General features: G+C 36.0%; 1 protein-coding gene across 1 annotated transcript; it reads right to left on the bottom strand.

Moving 5' to 3' along the window:
* Positions 1 to 92: 92 nt before the first annotated feature.
* Positions 93 to 24,438, bottom strand: LOC113316197. The gene is made up of 2 exons (XM_026564418.1): positions 23,699 to 24,438; positions 93 to 159 (listed from the first exon to the last, which is right to left on the bottom strand). Exons 1-2 carry the CDS (start codon positions 24,436 to 24,438, stop codon positions 93 to 95), a joined length of 807 nt encoding a protein of 268 aa, XP_026420203.1.

Here is a 24,438-nt window from a genome sequence, read left to right as displayed (position 1 = left end):
AGGCAATCTCTCGAGCACCTGTGCGTTTTCTGGTGGTGAAAAGGGATGAGTTTACTGTGGTGATTTTAGCAGCTCCTATGCATCATTCCTCCCTAAATCAACCCCAATCTCTGTCCATTTCCTCCTTTCTCTTTCTCCATTAACGAATCCATCTCAACCCTGTAAAACAATCCACACAAATTTGATCACAACAGCTTCATATTTTAGCTGAAATTGAGCTCAGTTCAGCTCCAAAATGGAGCTCCTATCTCTACAAGAAAAACCACCAATACCCATTTCTCCTTGTTGGTTTATTTACTGCAATCTCGCTGCCAAAACATCACAAAATCTCCCCATGAACTCCAACCATCTTCCCTGCCAGAAGCCATCGACTCACAGCACAGTTTCTTCCATAAAACGCCAGCTAATCCACTACATTCTTCTTTCTTCTTCCCGGCTTCAGCTGAGATTCTTGACACTTGATGAATTCTGCCGATTTCATGGCTGGGTTGAAGGTTACGGCAAGAAAACCAGATCTCCTTCTTTGTTAACAGGTGAAAGATAATGAACCTGCTGACTTTGATTTCCATTGAGACCTAATCTTTCTCCCATCTTGAGTGCACATGTGTGACTCCCGTGAGGTGAAGTCCAATTTCCTCCACCGATCTGCTCTAGTGTGAGGCCCACAACCTATGGCTAACACTTTTCATCCAATATGCCACTGCACCTGTGCCCGGTTCCCAGTCCATGCCTTTACGTTTCTCTGACAGCAACAAAGAGAATTAAATTCTCTGTTAACTCCAGCTTCGCTGATAATGTCCTTGGCCTCCAATGAGCTTTAGCAGCGTGTCGGGATGCAATTCACTTTGGCGCTTTATCTTGCCAACAACATCCGTCTCTTACTTCTCAAGTTCACTTCTTTTCTTCAATGTCTCTTCATCACTAAATTTGTCATGCTTTTCAGACAAAATTTGCATCACTAAAGCCGACATACTTTTCGGACAGAGATGAAGAAATAAAAGCAAATAATGAGAAATAATCCGCATCCAACATCATTTGCACCTTTTGCCTTTTAAGCGACGTTTCCTCTTCTTTTGTTCTAAATGACTCCAAAGTACCTAAATACTCAAAAACAAACATAAGATACATAATTTACAAGAAAACTTAGCAAAAAGAGCATAAACAATAGATAAATATTAAGGTGTTTTAGACACCTATCAAGTAAGTGTTAAGATGATTCAGGAATTACTCTCAGTACTGGATAGAGGTGAGTTACATGGAAGATGAGGAGATGGTAATATTGTTAAGTCTCTAATGGAAAGAATTAGATGTATGTTTAGGGGATTCAACTACAGATGATGTGAAACTACATCTGTAGCAATTGGAAATGCTAAAGGAGTAATCTGGCAATCGGGTATGTGATAGAAATGAAATGTGTAATTCCCTGTGAAGGTGTATCTTATGGTGGATAGTTGCAATTGTGGATTTTAGATTTCTGAATTTAAATTGGATTCAAGTTATTGTGTTACTGCTTAACTGGTCGTATTGAGATTTGAATTAGGATGCACTGAGTTTGGTGGTCTGTATAGATTGATCTGAGATTGTAGTTCATGAGAATGGTGTTACTGAAATTATAGTTGTACAAACAGGAACTGCAATGGGTTGGTTGAGGTTGTAGAAAAAAACTGAATGTGCAGAGAGTTGAGAATGGATGTGTATGAGTTCTGTAGATGACCTGTAGTTAGTGGATTGAACTATAAGGTTTCTGATTCAGCAAAAGAAGATTATGTGATTGAGGTTTTGGAATGAGGGTTGGATGAGTGTGTGGAGTTGAATCTCTCTTATAGGAGCTTAGAGATGCAATTGTAGGTAAGCTGAATCTTGTAATTTCTTTTGTGTTATAAGTTTGATTGAAGTGATTATATAAAAGTTTGATAGAATTCAAATGTTAATGAAATAGAGTTGAAGTGGAGCCTTAGTAGGGAGGACTAGTTGCTTAATTAGCTTGATCTTAGCTTAGTGTGTTGATTCTTGTGATGCACCATTATGGTGCAGTTCAGTTTTTGGCATGTGCAGTGGCTCAGGTTTGAATCATTGGCCTGTCTGAAAGAAGTTATTCAGCCTAACTCGGACTAGTTCTTGTCTGACTCAGTATCTGACTGAGCTGAATTGTGTTGACTCACCGAGTTTCCTGCCTTGACCGTAGTTGACCCAGTTTGACCGATTTGGACATTGATCATTTGATCGGGATCCGACCTTTATGACATTGACCGTTAGTTGACTTCCTCTGACCATATGTTGAATGTTAGTGACCATTAGTTAACTCATATGGGCCAGGCCTTAGGTTAATAGATGGTTTAGTGGACTTGGGCTTAAGACTAGTTTTCCTATAATTGATAATTTAGACTCCTTATAGTCTGAATTGACCTTTGGTTTCTTCTTTAAAGTTGTAGATATTCATAAGACTTATCTAGTGGACTATAGAACCAATCCAATTCAATTAGTAAACCTTCGAAACGCTAGAGATAGAGAATGAAAATGTGTAAAGTCATAAATGGACTTAGAACTATTAGATAGACTTGTATGATTCTTGTGTGAACCATGTTGGCTAGATTCTTAGACTTCTTGTGTGATTAACAGTTGGTCTTTATTAACAATGATTGATTCAAAGGATGAGGCAGTTGATTGAGGATCTCGAGGTAGGCATGGCTTGCCATCAAATCAGGTGGGAACTTTGTAACCTTCTTGTAATCATTGAGTTACTTTCCTTTGCGAGCATGATGTGATTTTACTATCTATATGAATGTATATTATAATTGCATTGAACGATGTTTGTTTTGAATGTAATTGTATGTGTGTAATATGCGTTGTGTGATTTTTCCGCGAAGAGTGTGTGTGTTTCCCCACGGCTCTTAGCTAAGTTAAGCAGCGCGGTACGCCATCCGTCGGCAATAGTACTACATTTCCTGTTTATGTTGATAGTAGGGCGGTACGCCATCCGTCGGTAATAATACTATATTTCTGCTTATTAAGATAGTAGGGCGGTACGCCATCCGTAGGCAATAGTATCTAGTAAGGCGGTACGCCATCCGTCAGAATATTATATATACTATTTTATTTAAGGAAAATCACTCGTGTGCATATTATGCTTGTTTGACTAACTTTCTGATCTTGATGGTAATATTCTGAATCATGGTTGTATGGGCACTCTGTGTGGACGATGTTATTATTATTAATTAGGGTTGCTCTCGCATCGTCTTATCCAATGAGTTTGGCGAGGTTAGAGTGACACTTTCTTCATGATGCATGAATTATTTATTGATTAGTGTCTTCTTGTTTTTTTTTCAATTTATATTATTTTAAAACTGTGAAGCATGTTAGTGATTACTTGAGAGTTATTTGTTTTCCATTGGGCACCTCTTTGGGATGGTGTGCTCACTTGTTCCCACTTCAGTTTTCAGTAATCAGAAGAAATGGAGCGCTCGAAGATATTCGTTTCGTTGCTTAGAGCTTTATCGAATTTAGTGTTGTTGTGTATCTTTTACTACACGTATTCTTTCTCTTTTTGTAAACAACACATTAATATATCCTTAGAACTCTAAAGACTTTCATTTGTATAATATCAGAGAGTTTGGGTTTTGTTATTAGCACTTTTTATAATTATAATTCTTAAAATCAGTAATCTAGTTTTGATGCTTCAATTAGATTGTAATGTGGGTTTAGTATTTGGGGCATCACACACGCAAAGAGAAATATAATTTCTCAGACAAAAACCAAGTGTTTCTCAATTGAAACACAACTAGATTTCACGCACCATATTGCGTTATTCATATTCTGCCAATCCGAACGGATTGGGATCGCACCTTTATACTCTAAGAAAAAGAACGCGAATATTATATTATTACCCACTTAAAAAGATTTCGTCCAGAAATTCAAAACAAAGAAAAAGACTAACGAACGTTACCTCCTAGTAACTCCAGACCTTTCTCCCGGATCTCGAATTCTAACTTCTAAGTTGTCTCTTCGAAATTGTGATGTTGCCAAATCAGTTCCACATATCTGTTCGTATTTTCGGTTCTAGAATCTCAATTCTCTTATTGAAACCCTTCTTCTTCTTAGCTGAAGGAGAATGAACTGAATTGCACTAATCGGAATCGGTGAAACAAACTTTAAAAAGGTTAATCTTGTTAGTAACTACTCATTACTAAAAACCCAATCATATACATATCATGGTATCTATTTTTTTTTCCAAAATTCAGAAAATAAAGAGATTCTAAAAACAATAATCAAAAACTTGTAATGAAGTCAATGTTTCAATACCGAAATTTCCAAACAAAACAGAGTAAAACTGCGGAAAATACTTTATGCAAAACAAAAAAAATCCCAAAGAAATCGAAACGTATGCTCTGATACCAACTGTGACGGCCCGGAAAATTTTCCCCTTCCGATCGACCGTGGAGTTCGGTCAACTGGCAAGTTCCAAATTCTCCGAGATGCCATTTGAGATGAAAAGATTGAAAACAGTTTGTAAGCAAGAGTAAGATTATGATTTATCAACCAATACACGAAAGTTTTATTCCTTTTCTCAAAACTATTAACTAAAATGTGTGGAATACAAATCATCGACATGAAACCATTTAAATATGACACACACTCATCTAATTAAAATAATCTTTCTACAAACAACAACACCAAGAAAAGAGAATAACACTTTTCTTTACAAACCAATCTAGAAGGAAACTACAATAATAAGAAAAGATAGTATCAATCTTTCGCAAATTAAAACAATAGGAAAATACAATATCCTCTTTCACAAACCAACCCAGATACACATGAATAGATATTAACACAAAGTGATGTACTCACTTTGACCCTCAAAGCTCAATGTACTAAGCTTAAGCAAGCTTATTACCTCAAGCCCACCTCATCCTCTGTGGAAAACAAAACAAAACAAAAGGGTGAGCCACAACCCAGTAGAGAGTTAACGATACGATAAAACGAGTACAAATAATGCCCAAATAAAAATAACGATAATATATCGAATCAAGTAAAGCGTAAACAATGCATTAAGTTGTTGAGCACATCCAAATCGAAGTATCAAAGGCCTTACAAAGCCAATAAACAATCGAAATCATCTAAAACCAGTGGGTTCACAATAATCTACTGTGAGGGTACGAATAACCATCTGTCGAGGTTTATCAGAAAACCACCCTATCGTCCAGGACGATCTTCCGCAGGTCACCATTAATATGGATTGCCCCTTGTGGGCCCGACAAACTCATCAGTAGTGTTCGTAATCAAGAGGATGCTCAACGCTAGGGCTGAACATGGTTTCGATTTTTCGCTGGAACCGGACCGAACCAGACCAATTAGGAAGAAACCAAACCGAACCATTTACTAATGGATTGGTTATGGTGTAGAAAATGGAAAACCGATAGTGTTGATTTTGGCTTGGTTTGACCTCTAAAACCGAACCAAAAACCATTGGAAAACCGATTAATTTTTAAACTTAGTTTTCACAGTTGATTTACAAGTATTAGATTCTACCCATTGATTTAGAGGATAAATAGAAACCCTAAATCTAATATTTCATTATGATACTCTCCCACTTTCTCTTTCTCATTCTCTCAGTCGCCTCCCTTCTCCACCCCCAACTACAGCAGCCAGTGCTGCTACTCGATTTTCTTCTTTCCGTCTTCCTTCTTTTTTGTTTGTCATTAACTAAATTAAGATATATTATATATCTTCTTTTGATCTCTAGATTTAGAGTAAGCTTTAACTATTCTTGATATTCTTTTTATTTATTTTTTGTCTGTAAATTTTTGTAAACCAATACTATCTGCAGCTACGATTTTTTTCTGTAAATTTGTGTAATTTTTTTTTGGTTTGACATAATTATTGGTTAACCAAAAACCACTGGGACAAACCGAAACCGGATGGAACCATTTGGAAACCGAACCAATGGTTAATGGATTGGTTTGGTTTAGATTTTTAGAAACCGATAGTATTGGTTTCGGTTTTATTTTGGCTAGAAACCGAACCAAACCCGACCATGAACATCCCTGCTCAACGCAGTTCATAAATAGTTCGCAAACTTCGTTAAATACGAGAATCGAACAAACCATCAACAAAATATTGATTCATAAACCATGAAATCAACTTACCTTAGCTTTTCCGCATAAAACAAGATCATAAATACAGTTAAGTATTAAACCATAGAGATGGGCATAAATTCAGAACCATTAAGTGCATTGAAATCAAAGGTTTTGCACGAAAGCTTCGTTTTAAAGCCACTATTGTTCGAAACTTACCATGGGCCTCATTTCAAATCAAACTCAACAAACTATAACGTTTTAAAAACTACAAAGTGCGGATTTTTATACAAAAATCATTATAAAAAAGAAATAATTGAATGACTCAAAGAACAAAGGAAACTTAACATAAAATAAGATCTTAATTTTCAGAAACTTCAGTTTGGACGACCTGTGATCAAAAATTTGTGTAGGATTCATTATACAATAAAAACGGGTGATTTCTATCTCATTTTTAAGGAGAAAGGATAAGATATCATATAAAAAATATATGAGAAAACATTAAATTCAGGAACAATTCAAAATCATTCCAATAATACCTGTCAGTGTAATTGCTTCAGAAAAACTACAGTTTTTAGAGTTCCAACATAAAACTTCACACAAGATTCATTACTCAACCAAATTCATTGGTTCTTGGCTCATTTTAAATAATAGAAGATAAGATATTGTACAAAATATAAACAAATTCAAAGATTTGAGTAACAAGTCTAAATCACACTGAAAACTACTGACAATAAACTCTCTACAGAAATCAAACAGTTTTGATAGTCTTTATTCAAAAATTCACACAGGCTTCATTACTCATCCAAATCCATTGTTTCTTATATTATTTAAAAGAAAATAATATGAATTATTGTATAAAAAATATAAACAAAAATAATAAGTCAATTAACAAGGTTGAATCTCTTTGGAAAAGTCAGGCAGAAAAACTGTTTATAGAAATCTACAGTTTTTGTAGTTCATAATCAAAAATTCACCCTGACTTCATTACTTATCGGAATCCAGTGATTCTTGGCTAGTTTTAAAGAATAAAAGGCCTTCTTTTACAAAAAAATATAACTAAAAACAAGAGTCATATGAACAGGGTGATAATTTATCCCAAAAACAGGACAAAAATTTGTTTCAGAAAATCCTGAATTGCTTTTAAATTGAGTTTCAAGAGAAAGTAAAGTTCAATTCCAATAAATTGAGAGTATCCATGGATAAATTTTAGAATTAAAAGTTTTCAATCAAATTAGAAGAAATCCCTAACTCATTTCATGAACCCTAGAATCAAAATCAAGATGAACAAGTATGAATTCGTTTTAAACATCACAAATTCATCACATAGAGTTTCATGAGAGTATAAAGAAGATTCAAATACCATTGGTTATGAAATCAGGGAATCAAAATCAATTTCAAAACAGTTTGAAAGATGATTTTCCCCCTACCTTTTGTAATCGAAGCTCTCAAAGAACCAAATCAAAGCAATCGATCCAAGGACGTAACTAAGCCTCAAATTTTTGAGTTTAATGAAAAGTTTTCTGTTGTAAGAAGAAGAAGAACTTGAAATCGAAGAGAAAGAACTCGTGTCTTGATAAAAATCAGCAGTGAAAGTTTTATTAAAATAAATAAAAAGACCGAAATGCCCTTTTTTCAACACAAACAAGACACATCCCCTTAGCATGTGTCGATTTGTCGCAAATTCGAGAATAAATAACTATATTAGCGTTCGTACACGCTTCGGGCAGGCTCATGCAAAGAGAAATATAATTTCTCAAACAAAAACCAATCGAAACACAACAAAAACCAGATATCACGCACCAAATTGCGTTATTCTTAGTCTGCCAATCCGAATGGATTGGGCTCGCACCTTTATACTCTAAGAAAAAGAACGCGGGTATTACAAGTTTAGTTGGAAACAATATATTTTGTTGGAAACTAAATAATAAGTCAAAAGATGATCATGTGAAAATTTCCTTGAAACATCTTACAGGATTTGTGTGAGACAATCATTTGATGTCGACTCGGAAAGTTTCATATTGATCATTCAATCACTTGAAAATTACTTATAAGTTAACGCTTTGTGTGAGACAACCATTGTCGTCTTCTAAGGATGTTTCAATGATTGAAATGAGAGTTTATAACAATTAATGTGACGGACCGGAAAATTCACGCCTAGTGCGCCAGGGCGCGCAGGCCATAACTTTCCCGATGCGCCATGATGATGCTACTTACCGGGCCTTAAAACTAGGCAAATGCACGTTAATTTTCCCTTGCAAGCATGCTCGTGGAGCATGATGTAGCTAAATTAGCTTTCACGCCGTTCCAACTTACCCTTGTTCCGCGAAGGGTTTAGAAACTTGAAGGCTAGAAGACAAAAACGTTCCTAAAACGGCAAAAACGGCCTTTTGAGGTCCTACACGATGAAATTTGGCAAAAAATTCAAGACAGTGATACATCACGTTTTGATCGTTGGGTCGTTTCCAATCAATTTAGACCCATTTTGAGCTAAATTACGACACTCGGGGTTTTAGCCTCCAGATAGGCTTTAACTTGCTCATCTTCAGCGACTTGTCTTGCTCGGGCCAATGGTGCATCAATCAGGCTCATGCCATACGTTCCTTAGGCTCATGCAAGCTCCACTAACTTGCATAATGATGTAGCTTACCTTTCAGGCCATGACCAATGCACCATTTGCACACTGCCTATGTCGACCGCCTTGATAGGAAGTTGAGCATCTAAGGAATGGAATACAACTTGTCTAATCAAGTTTGGCCATAATCATCTCTTACGTCGATCCACCGAGCCAGACGATATGAGAGGTCAGTATGCCGCAATCATCTCACAGTTAAATGATATGAGCTACAAAGTGCTGGACCGGCAATGATGCAACTCATTGTGGATGCCTACGTACCCTTCTCTACTCTAAAGGGATCAAGCACAGACCGTAGTTCATCCTCGAAGGGACAACAACTTATGCGAAACTCGTTTGCAAGGCCGTTTCCTAGCAATAATGGTAATGGCCTAGTCCGTATAGGCCGTTCCGTCAAGATGCACAAGGATTGTGCATTATCGGGTCTGCGGCATGAAATGGTGATGCCTAAGCATGAAATGCCCTATTTGCAAGGCTGCTCAACTATAAATGAGGTTTACGCATCATTTATACTCTTTCGGCTAAGCTATAAAGCCTAGCTTAATTGGGGGCCATGGTTTCTAATTGGGGGCCACGGAATTTTGTTTGCCACCCAAATTTTTCAGGGGTGTAAAAATCGGAAGATGAATATATTATTTTACCCTTGATTAATTTTTTTTTTTCAAGTAACGACCCTCATTAACGACCCTTCACTGACATTAACGACAATTTAGGGTCGTCATATACATCATGATCAAAACAATAACGACTCTAAATTGTCATACACTAACGATTCTTTTTAGAGATTAACGACAGTCTATAACGACACTTCTAAAACATTAACGACTGTTTAAGTCGTCAAATGCACAACCAAAACAGTAACGACCCTTCCAAAGGGTCGTCAGGGAATTGATCATTTTTATGACGACCCAAAACTGTCGTACATTTACGCCATTAATGAATCTTCGACAGTTTAGAGTCGTCACTTAAACAGTCGAAAAATTAACGACTGTTTAGGGTCGTCAGTGAAATTTTTCAATACCATGACGACTTTTCATACAGATCTGGGCCAAAAAAAAATCAGACACAAAATTGCAGACAAAAAATTTGGAAAAAAAAGAAAAGAATTAAATCAGATTATCACTAATTATTTAGGGGCATTTTAACCATTTTGAAAATATTTTTTTAAGGGGTGACCCAAATTAGGATTGGGTGACCTTTTCTGTCCTCTAGTGCAAGGCCCCCAATTAAGCTAGGCTATGAAGCTTACTTGGTGCATAGTCTGCATATGCACCTTCAACCAATTACCCATCCCTATATATGTTAACTTGCAATTTTTACAACTTAGAAAAGGGGAACGGATTGACATGCCTGCTTCACTATTCATGGACATTTACATGTACTTCTGAGTAACCGACAATGATTTCCGAGTTATGTTCTGTCTGCTGCACAATGATTCCGCACCACTCGTTCTGTTTGTTGCACAATGATTGCGCACCACTCGTTCTGGCTGTTACACAATGATTGTGAAATATTTACTCAAGCGTATTTTACAATGATTGTGCAATATTCACTCTAGTACATCTACCCAATTGGCCTAATGCATCATTTGATGCGAGATTTTTCTTAACCAAATGCCAAACATAATGCGCCATTTTGGCGCTATATTGGCCTTAAGCCAATCTATCTCTTACCAAGCAACAAAAGCTTTGGATGAAGCTTAATCTCATGCCATGTCGCATCTTTTAGCATGCGCCATGCTAAAAACACGGGGTGTTACATTATTCACCCCTTTAAAGAATTTCGTCCTCGAAATTTAAAACAAAAACTATTGTGGACAAACTCTACGGTTTGGATTCCTGAATAAAAGTCCAATACCAGATGCTCAGAAATCACGGGTTTTTTCAAGTTGTCGTGAACATCAATTTATACCTTCTGAGCAAACGTCTCATACCGCATACTTAGGAATCCAAAAAGAGTACACAACGTTATCTAGAATCTCAATTGGGCAGTTGCCAAAAGATATCTCAACCAGGTATCCTAAGGGGAGTCTCATACCACCACTCAGGAATCCCTAAAGTTCACAAGTGGAAGATGCCATCGGGATGACAAGCCAAATATTAACGCAGTACATTGTGGAACAGAATCCAGTTTCCCACCGTCCCTGACGTTCATCCAAGATTCCACTCATAAGTGGGATGCTAGTCGGGCCTGACAATGCACACCATTGACATGTTGCCAACGCGTGGGGATGATCAGTCTCATTGTCGACCCACCGTCCCATGCGGTCCTCCGGATATCCACTCGTAAGTGGGGTACCACTTAGTCCAGACAAACTCACAGTACTTAAAACAAGCTCAACTCGATTCGCAATGTAACTATCATAGCAGTCACAAACTCTTTCCTCGCAAAAGTTGGACTACTCTCCAACCTTAATTTTTCCATTCAAGGAAAATACTCGCTAATGAGTCCACTATATTAGAACATAGCTCGGTTGAACCCACCAAGCGTTGGTATGTCAAGTTTGGTTGTCATATTTTAGTGTGTCAAAACTCATCTAAGAGTCGCTTGATTATGTACCAGAGACAACTTCGTTTAGGTTAGATTAGAAAATATAGGAATGTTGAGACATATAAGTATTACTCGAAGACCCGAAGAATGTGACGAAGTAACGAGATACAACGACGATATCATCCTTCCTCTTGAGGTTAATAATATTGACTTGAACTGTTTCATTCCTAACGCATCTTTCAAGTCGTGTTATATTGAAAACATAACTGTGAAGTTGTGTATTAGATATATTACTCTAGTAGTGAGACATGATCACATGATCATAGTATTAGGGAATTAGACCATGAAGTATAACACTTATTTTTTAAACTTCGTAGATATGACATCGACATAATCTTATGAATGTTGTTATGATTATGTGAATGGGTAGTGGTGAAGATTTCATCCTAGGAAACAATGTTTTACATTTTTTTAAAGGAAGTACATTCATGAACTTGTTTTATGAATCGAAAGGAAAATCGCTAGGCTTATTGGTACGGATATTCATTGCAAATCTTTGGATTACCAATATGTGTGAGATGGTAGAATCGACCGTAACTTTGTTATGTATCTTCGTGAAAAAGCGGGGATCTAACAACCTCACCCAATATTTCACTTATCAATCTGTAAGGACTAACTCCAATATACTTTTAAGAGAATCATTTAGACAGTCAGACCCAATCTTAATAAAAAGTATATCAAAGAGTTATATCTCAATTTCTCGATTCAATCCTTACTCAAACAAATAGAAATCTGCGAGCCTGATTGAAAACAAGAGAAATAACTTGAACGGTACCAAAGACCAATGTTCAAGGATCAATCAAATCAACAACCAAAGGTTGGATTTACCAATTGATCGATTCAACGCACAACCTGTGATATTTTAATCATATAACAAAATATAATGCGCAAAAGAAATAACACAGACACCATAAGTTTTGTTAACGAGGAAACCGCAAATGCAGAAAACCCCCGGGACCAAGTCCAGATTGAACACACAATGTATTAAGACGCTACAGACACTAGCCTACTACAAACTAACTTCGGTCTGGACTGTAGTTGAACCCCAATAAATCTCACATTGATTCAAGGTACAATTGCGCTCATTACGTCTCTGATCCCAGCAGGATACTACGCACTTGATACCCTTAGCTGATCTCACCCACAACTAAGAGTTGCTACGACCCAAAGTCGAAGACTTTAATAAAAAAATCTGTATCACACAGAAAATTCTACAGGGATGGATAAATCTATCTCCCACAGAAATATCTACGAGTTTTGTTCCGTCTTTTGATAAATCAAAGTGAACAGGAACCGACTGATATACCAGACTTATATTCCCAAAGAACATCCTAGAAATACCAATAACCTCACAATAATCTTAATCGACTAGCGAAACAAGATATTGTGGAATCACAAACGATGAGACGAAGGTGTCTGTGACTACTTTTCTATCTTGCCTATCGAAGAAATTAATCTCAAGCCAATCTTGTGATTGCACTCAATCACGATAGAAACAACAAGATAAAGATCACGCAACTACAAAGAAAATAGTTGGGTCTGGCTTCACAATCCCAATGAAGTCTTCAAGTCGTTAACATATAGGGTCTCGATAGAAACCTAATGTTGAAGGAGAATCGACTCTAGCTTATACAACTAGTATCACACATGAGGTGTGGGGATTAGATTTCCCAGTTGCTAGAGTTCTCATTTATATAGTCCCTGAATCAGGGTTTGCAATCTAAGTTATCTTGGTAACAAAGCATTCAATATTCACTGTTAGATGAAAACCTGATTAGATTCAAGCTAATATCTTTCAACCGTTAGATCGAACTTAGATTGTTATACACAAATGAAATGTAACTTCATTTAGGTTTTAGTAACCGTACCTAAACGTGTACACATAGTTAGTTCAACAATAGTTAACCAGTGGTTAGCCATATGAGCACTTTCATATCAACCTTATTCATCTTTACCATAACTAGTTCAAACGACTCAAAAGAAATAGTTAGAGAGTTGTTCAATTGCTTAGATCTCATAGAAGTATATAAGACACAATCGAAGAGAAAATGATTTTGATTCACTCGAATCGATTATGAACATTATAGCCACGATTTGCAAAGGTTGCATTCCTTAGTTTATATATGTCTTAGTTCACGAATAAACCGTTTTTAGAAATAACCCACTTAAGTACGCATACCGGTACGCATACTTAAGTACCCGGATTGAGCTTATTTTTAGTTCACAAACTCCAGCAGAAATTCACGGGTTGTGAACTTTCAGCAGTATGCGTACGGGTACGCGGACTTAGCTCTGGACATCCTAAACCAGTAAAGTACACATACTTTGGTTCAAGGATTTTGGACTTACACAAGTATGAGTTCACATACAATGTTTATATCCATTCAAAGTTATATATTCTAACTCTCATTTCAATCATTGAAACATTCTTAGAGGGTGTTGTATAGTGGTTATTCACACACTATTGTTCATCAAAGCGATTTTCAAGAGATTGAAACAATCAACATGACTTTCGTCATGAGTAAAGACGAACTTGGCCAAATCGAAAGCTTACCAATACATATTTCAAGAAATAGATAAGCGAGATAAACTCGGCTCGAAATAGCAAATGTGTATAATCGAAGTCTATATAGCAATACGACTTTTGTCTCAAGATAGGAGATAGAATAGATAAACTTTTGAGTGATAGATAAGTTCAATTTTCCACATACCTTTTTGTCGATGAAGATCCACCAGTTCCTTGAGTAGTTCTTCGTCTTTGCATGATGAAAGTCGTGGAGTCTAGATCTCAACTATACTTACTATCCTAGTACGAGACTTAGCTATAAGTAGACTAGAAATCAAGACTTATAGTTTTGGAAACTAAACTTGACAAACAAGCTTGAGATAGCAACGCTTGCGAGTTCGACCGAGCAGTGCTCTAACAATCTTCCCCTTTGTCAATTTTAATAACAAAACTATCAATACATATGGAATACAAAATAAATAAACTTTGCAGCTTCTCATCCACATGCATGATCTCCTTGGTTCTTCAACATTACTCGAAATTTTCGCCACTTCCAAGTACTCCAATGATTCCAAAGATATTCAAATCAGTAACACCGTTGTTGAAGATCCGTAGCCATAACAATGAGAAAACAAAAGCTCTCAATCATTGTTACACAATTTCATAGTATTATTACACAACATCAAAGTTCAATTGTATCACAACTTCGACAATAATACTATGGTGATATGTATCACTCCCCCTTAGTCAATACTTCATCTCACATGAAAATCGCTCCCCCTTACATAAAGATCCGAAAACTATATGTATTTGTAGTGTGAACTACACATTAATTCTCCCCATTTTTGTCAATAAAATTGGTAAAGGTAGTGGGATCCTAATGAAATTTCCATAGATACACTTCATAACCAAAATAAAGTACATATCAACTTTTTAGATGCAATCATATATCCGAAACTAAATGCATTCATCAAGGAGTTTATAAAGATACAAGATAACCCCTATAATATTCCACAACCGCACTCCCCACAAAGATTTGGCAATTAATCACAAGTTCAATTAAGAACTCCCCCATAAAATATCATTCCCGAAAGAACAACAAGAGCGACCTTACTTTCATAAGAAAAGAAGGATTTCTTTGGATATTAACAAATCACATAATAATATGAATTTGCATCCAAAAATATCAAATAAATTAACCACAAGAGAACCCATGATTAATTCAATCGGAAATGCTCACATAAGAGAACTTACGGAGCCGCACAATATATACATAAAAATATGGATCAGGGAAGATCAATACTGCGGAATAAACAAAGATTCATTCTATTCTTCATCACTATTTGCACAATGACATATAATAGACTTAATCTTTGTAAAAAAAAGCTCATCCTATCTTCCATCAATATTTGCATAATGACATAATAGTCTTGTCTTTTGTTTGTCAAAAGTTCATTTAATCTTTTATCAATACTTGCATATCGACATATGAAGGACTTAACTTTTGACCATGTATGGGACAATCATAGTTCACGGACGCAAACACACATATCCCATAACAAGTTGCAATATGAAATCATAAAGATTAATACTGCAAAATCATCTTCCAAAAAAACTTTAGAATTTAAATAAATAAATCTAAAAACATTGCAAGATGAAAACGTTGGACATAGCTATGTGTACTCACAATAATGGCTATTCCAGACCCTAGTTATACTTCTTAAAACACAAGAATAAATTCTCATAAGAAGTTTCCTAGACAAAATAGAGTTTTCTCAGAGCATCTACTGAGAATTCCTTCTCATTATTGAAAAACCCATTGATTATGGGATCGTTCAATTCCTCCAAATCTTCAGAAATATCAGTCAACTCACTAAGTTCTCTTTTTAGCTCACGCAAGGTGTTCTTTGTTAGAGACAACTTTTGTTCATAGTTAGTTATCTTTTCTAAAGAGGAAAAAATTTGAGATTTTAAATCATTTCTTTTGCTGATGAAATCTTTCACCATACCTCTAAAGTTATTACCAAAATGACAAACAGACAAGAGGCAGTTAGAGGAAGAACCTTCTCCATCATTTGTAGATCTCTCTTTCTTCATCCTTGAGGAATAGATTCATTCACACAGATACACATTAACTGCTTCAACTGCATCCCTTTTTGTGGTACCTCTAGTTACAGGAGCCATGAAACTGTATCTTTCAAGGAGAAAAGTGAAGAAGGACCTAGATTACAAATGATTATAAATATACTTATGGACAACCAAACCCTAGAAAAAATTTGAACAAGTTTTTCATGGTTTATTATTCATTATCTAAAATATTAGGAGAATATTTTTTTAACAAAAATAAGAAAAATATATGGATACAAAACTTGAGCCACCTTGATGCAAACCTCATTTTCTCAAGTTAAAGATGAGGATGCGAACATCACTGGTATTAGACAGCGACGAAGTGAGCCGAATGCTCATCTCATTTACCACATAGTGGCTTATCAAGGTTTATTATATAAACAGATTTCTTACCTTGTATGAATCTGGAATTTCTGGATTTTTTAGGTAAACCTTGTTGATTATCCAACGCCAGATCCATCCTCATGTTCTCTTGAAGTTTGACAATTCTTTTGTTGTTCCTCTTGAATCTCCAACACATACTTTGAACATGATTTGTATTTCCACAAAACGAACAAATCAATAAAGATTTTTTGTTTTGTTGAATTGTCTTCTGTTTATCACAAAATTCAACGTTCATCGTTCCAGCATTAGTCGGAACAAGAGAGTTGTTTGTGTTTACAGTTTTGCTTTTAAACCCCAAACCATTTGTGTTCCCAAAGGACTTTTGACCAAATAACATTGCTGAGATTTTGTCAGAACTTCCGGATAACCTTTGCAGGTCATTCTTAAGAGCATTAATCTCTTTTTCATTTAGAGACATGGTTCTGGTGAATTCATCATTAAGACAATCTATCTCAAGATTTTTCACCTGAAGCGATGATTCTAGTTTCTTCAACGAAGCTCTTAGTTGAAGATTTTCTTGGTGAATCTCTCTACTTTTATTGAAGAATTCACAAATCTTTGTGTCAGACTCAAGCTCTGAATCAGAAATTGAGTGGGTGGAGGTTTCTATTGCAAGAGCTGAAAGTTTATTGCACTCATCAGAAGCATCCAAGATGTTGACACCTAGGGAAGATTTTTCTTGTATTGAATCATCTGAAGCATTAACTGGAGAGAGGCGTTTATCACATATCTTGCTTCTTTTCACAAAATCTTTGATCTTTTCTGTTATCAGTGATTTATCAAAATCAACATGATTGGAACAACATTCATCAGCCCAAGACAAGTTAGAAGATTCACTTGCGTTGGTCACAACATTGAATGCAGATGTTCTGACTGTTTTCTGATCAAGATCAAGATTTTTTAACTTTCCAATTAGAGTATTTCTAGAAAGCACATCAAGGTTATTTCCTTCAACGATGGCATGCTTCTTAGAATCGTATATGGATGGCAGAGATCTGAGAATCTTCATCACAATGTCCTTTTCAGGAATAGTCTTACCCAATGCAAATGATGCATTAACAATTTCAGACACTTTGTGATTAAACTCATCAAATGATACTTCATCTGCCATACGAAGGTTTTCCCAATCAGAATTTAGGTTTTGAAGCCTAGCTTATTTTTCACAGGTTTTCCCTAAATACTGTTTCTAAGATATCCCATGCTTCTTTAGACTTTGTGCACATAGTCACATGTTGCTGAAGATCTGGGGCAATGTCATGTATGATAGCATTTAAGTCGTGAGAATTTTGCTTTGCAGCAAGGATTTCTTCTGGACCATATCTACCAATATCCTTATGTATAGAAACATCGCCTGCTGTATCAACCGGAGGAGTATAGACATTAACAACACGTACCCATGTTTGAAAATCACGAGATTGAAGAAAAGAACGCATAACGATTTTCCACCACAAGTAGTTTGAGCCATGGAAGACTGGTGGTACGTTTATGGAGATAGAATTTATGTCCATAGAGTCAGATTGCTACAAACACAGACTTATAAGGTCTTGAACGTATTTTCCTGCTCTGATACCAATTGAAAAAGTGGGGTTCTAACAACCTCACCCAATATTTTGCTTAACAATCTTTATGGACTAACTCCAATATACTTTTAAGAGAATCAACTAGACAGTCAGACTCAATTTTAATAAAAAGTATATCAAAGAGTTATATCTCAATTTCTCGATTCAATCCTTACTCAAACAAATAGAAATCTGCGAGCCTGATTGAATACAAGAGAAATAATTTGAACGGTACCAAAGACCAATGTTCAAGGATCAATCAATTTCAATCAACAACCAAAGGTTGGATTTACCAATCGATCGATTCAACGCATAACCTGTGATATTTCAATTATATAACAAAATATAATACGGAAAAGAAATAACACAGACACCAGAAGTCTTGTTAACGAGGAAACTGCAAATGCAGAAAACCCCCGGGACCTAGTCCAGATTGAACACACATTGTATTAAGCCGCTAAAAACACTAGCCTACTACAAATTAACTTCGGTCTGTACTGTAGTTGAACACCAATCAATTTCACACTGATCCAAGGTACAGTTGCGCTCCTTACGTCTCTGATCCCAGCAGGATACTGCAGACTTGATTCCCTTAGATGATCTCACCCACAACTAAGAGTTGCTACGACCCAAAGTCGAAGACTTTAATAAACAAATCTGTATCACACAGAAAAGTATACAGGAATAGATAAATCTGTCTCCCACAGAAATACCTACGAGTTTTGTTCCGTCTTTTGATAAATCAAGGTGAACATGAATCAATTGATATACCAGACTTATATTCCCGAAGAACAGCCTAGAAATATCAATCACCTCACAATAATCTTAATCAACTATTGTGGAATCACAAACGATGAGACGAAGGTGTTTGTGACTACTTCTCTATCTTACCTATCGGAGAAATTAATCTCAAGCCAATCTTACGATTGCACTCAATCACGATAGAAACAACAAGATCATATCACACAACTACAGAGAAAATAGTTGAGTCTGGCTTCACAATCCCAATGAAGTCTTCAAGTCGTTAACCTACAAAATCGACTCTATCTTATACAACTAGTATCACACAGGAGTAGAGGTGTCAAACAGGCCGGCCTGGCTGCGACCTGGCCTGAAATGCAACTACGACAGCCTAGCCTGGGCTTGAGTCTGGTCTGTATTCTGTTGGGCCTGTCCTGGCCGGACCTGGCTAGCCTGCAAGACTGTTTAAAAAATCTACGCTTGGATCAAGATTCGAACTGGCGACCTCTCTACGCTTGGATCAAGATTCGAACTGGCGACCTCCCTTAGTTAGCATTTTGTTCAACCGTCTAGTCTACCAATTGTGCTCAACCCGGATTGTTTGAACTCTCCAGTTTTACTTCTATCATATTTTCTCATCCATTTATACACTTACGGTAACGTATAAAAATACAAAGAACATGCATGTCCAGTTCATGCTTACTATAATAACTTACAGAATTTTTCAAACATTTATTATGCCAGTAATCAAGGACTTGACAAGGAAACAATGAAAATTAAATTGATTTAAATGTTTATCAATTACCATTTTTATACTTCAACAATGAATTATTATTAGTTATTAATGCGAAACGTCAATGACATGCACGGTAGAGTTGAAAATATTTACTTCTCACATATATATATTAGGATGTGAGATTAGCATTCTCAATAATTGCCTTGTATAGTTGGTAGGATACTTGGCCTTGTGGCCTGTAGAATACAGGTTCGAATCCTCCAGTTGTACACTTTTTTATTATTTAAACACACCATGTACCATACTACGCATGCCTTGACAGGCTAGCATGGCAGGCCTTCGCTGGCCCGAGCTAAAGCAGACCAGGCTATGGTAGGCCAACAGGCTGAAAAGTCGAGCCCAGCCTGAGCCTGTCTTGAGCCTGGGCCTGACCGGACCTATTAAATCACGGGCCTGACCAGGTTTTAGCCTGCTAATAACGGCTAGGTCGGACCAGGCTCGGGCTGGCCTGACCTCTTTGACACATCTACACAAGAGGTGTGGGGATTAGGTTTCCCAGTTGTTAGAGTTCTCCTTTATATAGTTATTTCCAAATCAGGGTTTGCAATCTAAGTTATCTTGGTAACAAAGCATTCAATATTCACCATTAGATGAAAACCTGATTAGATTCAAGCTAATATCTTTCAACCGTTAGATCGAACTTAGCTTGTTATACACAATGAAATGTAACTTCATTTAGATTTGAGTAACCGTACCTAAACGTGTACACCTAGTTGGTTCAACAATAGTTAACCAATGGTTAGACATATGAGGACTTTCATATCAACCTTATTCATCTTCACCATAATTAGTTCAATGACTCAAAAGAACTAGTTAGAGAGTTGTTCAATTGCTTAGATCTCATAGAAGTATATAAAACACAATCGAAGCAAAAACGATTTTGATTCACTGGAATCGATTTATGAACATTATAGCCACGGTTTGCAAAGATTGCATTCCTTAGTTTATATATGTCTTGGTTCACGAATAAACCATTTTTAGAAAATAACCCACTTAAGTACGCATACCAGTACACATACTTAAGTACCCGGATTGAGCTTGTTTTTAGTTCACAAACTCCAGCTGAAATTCACAGGTTGTGAACTTCCGGCAGTACACGTACGGGTACGCGGACTTAGCTCCGGAAATCCTAAACCAGTAAAGTACGCATAATTTGGTTCAAGGATTTTGGACTTACACAAGTATGAGTTCACATACAATGTTTATATCCATTCAAGGTTATATAAAAGATAATGTTTACACAAGTATAAGTTCATATACAATTTTCACATACAATGTTTATACCCATTCAAAGATATTCCTTGGTACTCAAGGTGATCCTGTGCCGAAATAAATTGAGAATCTTTTAATTAAGGTTTTTGGTTTTTTATGCTTTAATTACCAACAGTTAATGCATAGCTCTAGAAAATAAAAATTAGTAAATGTGCATTTACTAATTGGAGATTTTCTATGAGAGATTTCAGAAATATTGGACCAACATCTATTGGAATTAGGAAAACCGAATTTGGGCATTTATTACATATCTTGAGAATTTTTTTTTTTTTGAAAATTCCTTAGGGTCCAAACATCCTTGGTCTATAAATGCCTAAGTTTGCATTTCTAGCAAACTATCGTAAGAGCCAGGAAAACTTCATTTCTTGTTGTTTCTGATGGAGCCGTCTAATCGGAGAGGAAGTATCCTAATTAGGTGAAATATCTTACGACCGCTCGTATAAAGACTTATGTGGGATCAAGAAGTTCTACGAGTACCGTTGGTGGGAAACTAGATAATTGCACTGTTATTAGTTTTCGATTTAATTTGATTGACCAACGGTTGTTGTAACTTTGATTGCACCTAGTTTGCTTATTCTTAAGAATCTTCTCTTCTGATATAATATTCACTCAAACGAGATCAAAGTATCAACATGATCTTTAGAATTGTTGTTAGATCTAAAGACATCTTGTGATAATCCATTGTTAACAGACTCCGTTCTGTGTGTGATTGATAACAAAAGGATTCAAGTGGTGTTGTGCATGTATTTGAGGGCAATTGAAGATTTGAAGAAGAAGAAGAAGAATTCTTATTAGTTTTCGTATCTAGTGAATTTAGTGCACAAACCTTGATTGGCTGGGATCTAACTATAGTCAGTTTATCTTTGATAGATCTGATTGATTAGTTGTGTGAGATCAAGTCTCTCTATATTTCTCTTTGAGATCTATATTGATTGAGTACGAATCTAAACTTGACTATTTCGGTAGTTATTGGATAGATTGATATAACCAGACAAAGGAGTTTATTAGATTAAACATAAGAGCAACTCATGCATCTTATCTTGTAGCAAGATTGATTAGAGTGGTTACCAAACAGATTATTCCTTTGCTGTTTGGAATACGATCCAAAGGACTTGCTATTCACGTGCGTGACTTTAGAAGTCGAAGGCGCATGGATACTGAGGGAACTAAGTACCTAGGGTTGGTCTGCTTGGTATCAACTAAACGAAGTTGGTCATTGATTTTGTATATCAGCTCAATTCTGAGAGTATTCAAAACTTGACTAGGTCTCGGGGTATTTCTGCATTTGCAGTTTCCTCGTTAACAAAATCTTGCTGTGTCTTTTACTTCTTTTTTTCCGCATTATAATTGTTATTATAATTAAGTAAAATACACAAGTACGTTAACTCTGTAATACTTGATAGTGATCCTATAGAGTTTCGGTTATTACCGAACCTATTATCAAGTACACACTTTGTTGTCGTATCGTCTCGATCTTGTATTCGTAGTCAATCACATAAGTGACCTTGTTGTTGTATTGTCTCGATCTCGTATCCATAGATGATCATACGAAGTGTGAACCGAATTGTCGTATTGTGTCGACTCTGTCCATAGAAAATCACATTCGGAAGAGGACTCTGCAACCAAACACACTAATGTTTCCAAAAATAAGAATGTTTTAGTTTTTATTATCCACAACTAGAACCGAAATGAGGCAAACATTTTCTAGCCGATTTTTTTTTTTTGAATAATCCAACCTAGTATGAAAATTTCTAAGGCACCAAATACGACTTAAGATTATATAAGTAAGACAAAAATTTTATTAAAATTACGAGAAAACCCAAATAACCACAGATATCATAATAATTCTTCCCTTTAATCATTTTTTATAACATACAAGATTTTGACAATCTAATGACAAGTATAATGGTCGAAGATTTTCGTGTTTCGTATTCAATGTCACCTCACCACTTGAAATAGATCACGGAAGTGCAAGTATAATAGTGAAAATTAAAATATTCCAAAATGCCATTCCAAATTGAACTTAATATTTGTCCCACACGATCAACGGTCAAAAAAGGACATGGCTTGGAATGAGTGTCATTGAAATGATGCTCGAATAAATTTAACACAAATACTTAAAAGAAATGTTACTTATCTTTTTCTTTGAATTCAATTAACCTGGTAAGATTATTTTACTTTTTTTAATTCACCAAGTAACTGAGTTGTTTCGTCAAATGAAACCCAGAGAAATCCTCAATTGTTTATTCGGATTCTAATGTCATCCTATTACATGCTTCATTCATGTTTTTCTAAAAACTGAACCAAAAACATAAACTCGTGGTAATACAAACAGTTTTTGTACAAGGTAAGAATATTACAAAGTACACAAACACTGAATCTAACAAGAATATATAAAGTTGTTGAGTAACTAAACCAAGATTTGAATCAACAAGTAAGATCTAGTTATTAATAATCAATCAAAATACATGATATTTCCTAGAATGGAAGTAAGAATACCATTCTTGGTTATATATCATTTTTATAAGAGTAAAATCTGAACTGTTTTTAGATACTATAAAATAAAATGTTCAATTCCTAAAAAGAAATGAAAAATCCTACACAAAAATAATTAATTCACTATTACTAAATATTAACTGATACGCCGGTGTCACTGTAGTACAATAATAAAGTCATTGTATGACGATACCAGTGACCTGAGTTCGAAACTCACCAGCACCAAATTCTTTACCGTTTTTAAAAAAAAATATTAACTGATACGCAAGTTATTTTTATTCTTACAAATGAAGAATAAAAAACATATGTTTACAAAAAACTAAGAGCACAATAATGGTTTTTGTCGGTAAATTTTTTCTAAGAAAATTGTAAGATTTGTGACAAGTGACGCCTAACTTAATAATAAAAAGCCTTATCGCATAGTACCTATTTTTTAAATGGTCTATTTAACGTTTGGTACCCAACAAATGTCTAGCACCTAGCTTTGGTACCCAATATTTAAAATATTAAAGCTTAGTATGCAGATTCGTCATTGACTGTCTGGTCAAACGGTTGACTTACCAGTCCATATTCTTCAAGAAGGTGGCCTGTAAGCACCGTGTTTGAATACAGGATGCCAAAAAGAAATACTGGCTTGTATCCGTCATTGTATATACATCGAATCCACCGTCCTTGATAGGTAAAGTGGCGAGCCGCTGCTGTAGAGGGTTGAATCCAGCACCATCGCCAGTAACCAAATGTTGCAGGAACTGAAATAGGTGATGATCAAAGTGGTTGCTGGCAGCATGAATGAACTGAGGGGAAGTAGTACGCAAGGTGAAGTAGAGCTTGGATACCCCTGTGCAGTAACATAGAAGTAAAAGCTCGCATTGTGGGTCTTGTAACTTCTTCACCGAGTTCATGAGCTGGATTGTTTTGTCCACTGTAGTCATAACCAAATCCCCACAAAATTGTGCATCCAAACTAACAAGGCCTCCAAGCAGCTTAACTACGTTAGATGCTCTGCCAATGTCAGCATGAAAGACACCATCCTCAAAACTTCTAGGGTCTGGGTTTGGCCAGAAAATTTCCGTTTTGTTGATGTTTAAATGCAGTCCTCTTGCCCTACCTTCACTCTGTATGATCTGTAGAGCCGTTGAAACTTCTAGAGTGTCACCAATGATGGTTCCATCATCTAAATACCAGGCATGCAAATCCAAAGAGCACTGCATAACAATTTTGAATACTAGAGGGTGCAGTGTAAGGGCAAAGAGTAATGGACCAAGGGGGTCTCCTTGTTGAACACCCTTGGCAGAAGACAT

Source organism: Papaver somniferum, chromosome 10, assembly GCF_003573695.1.
Source record: "Papaver somniferum cultivar HN1 chromosome 10, ASM357369v1, whole genome shotgun sequence".
Taxonomy (NCBI): Eukaryota; Viridiplantae; Streptophyta; class Magnoliopsida; order Ranunculales; family Papaveraceae; genus Papaver; species Papaver somniferum.
This window is presented reverse-complemented; position numbering and strand designations above follow the sequence as displayed.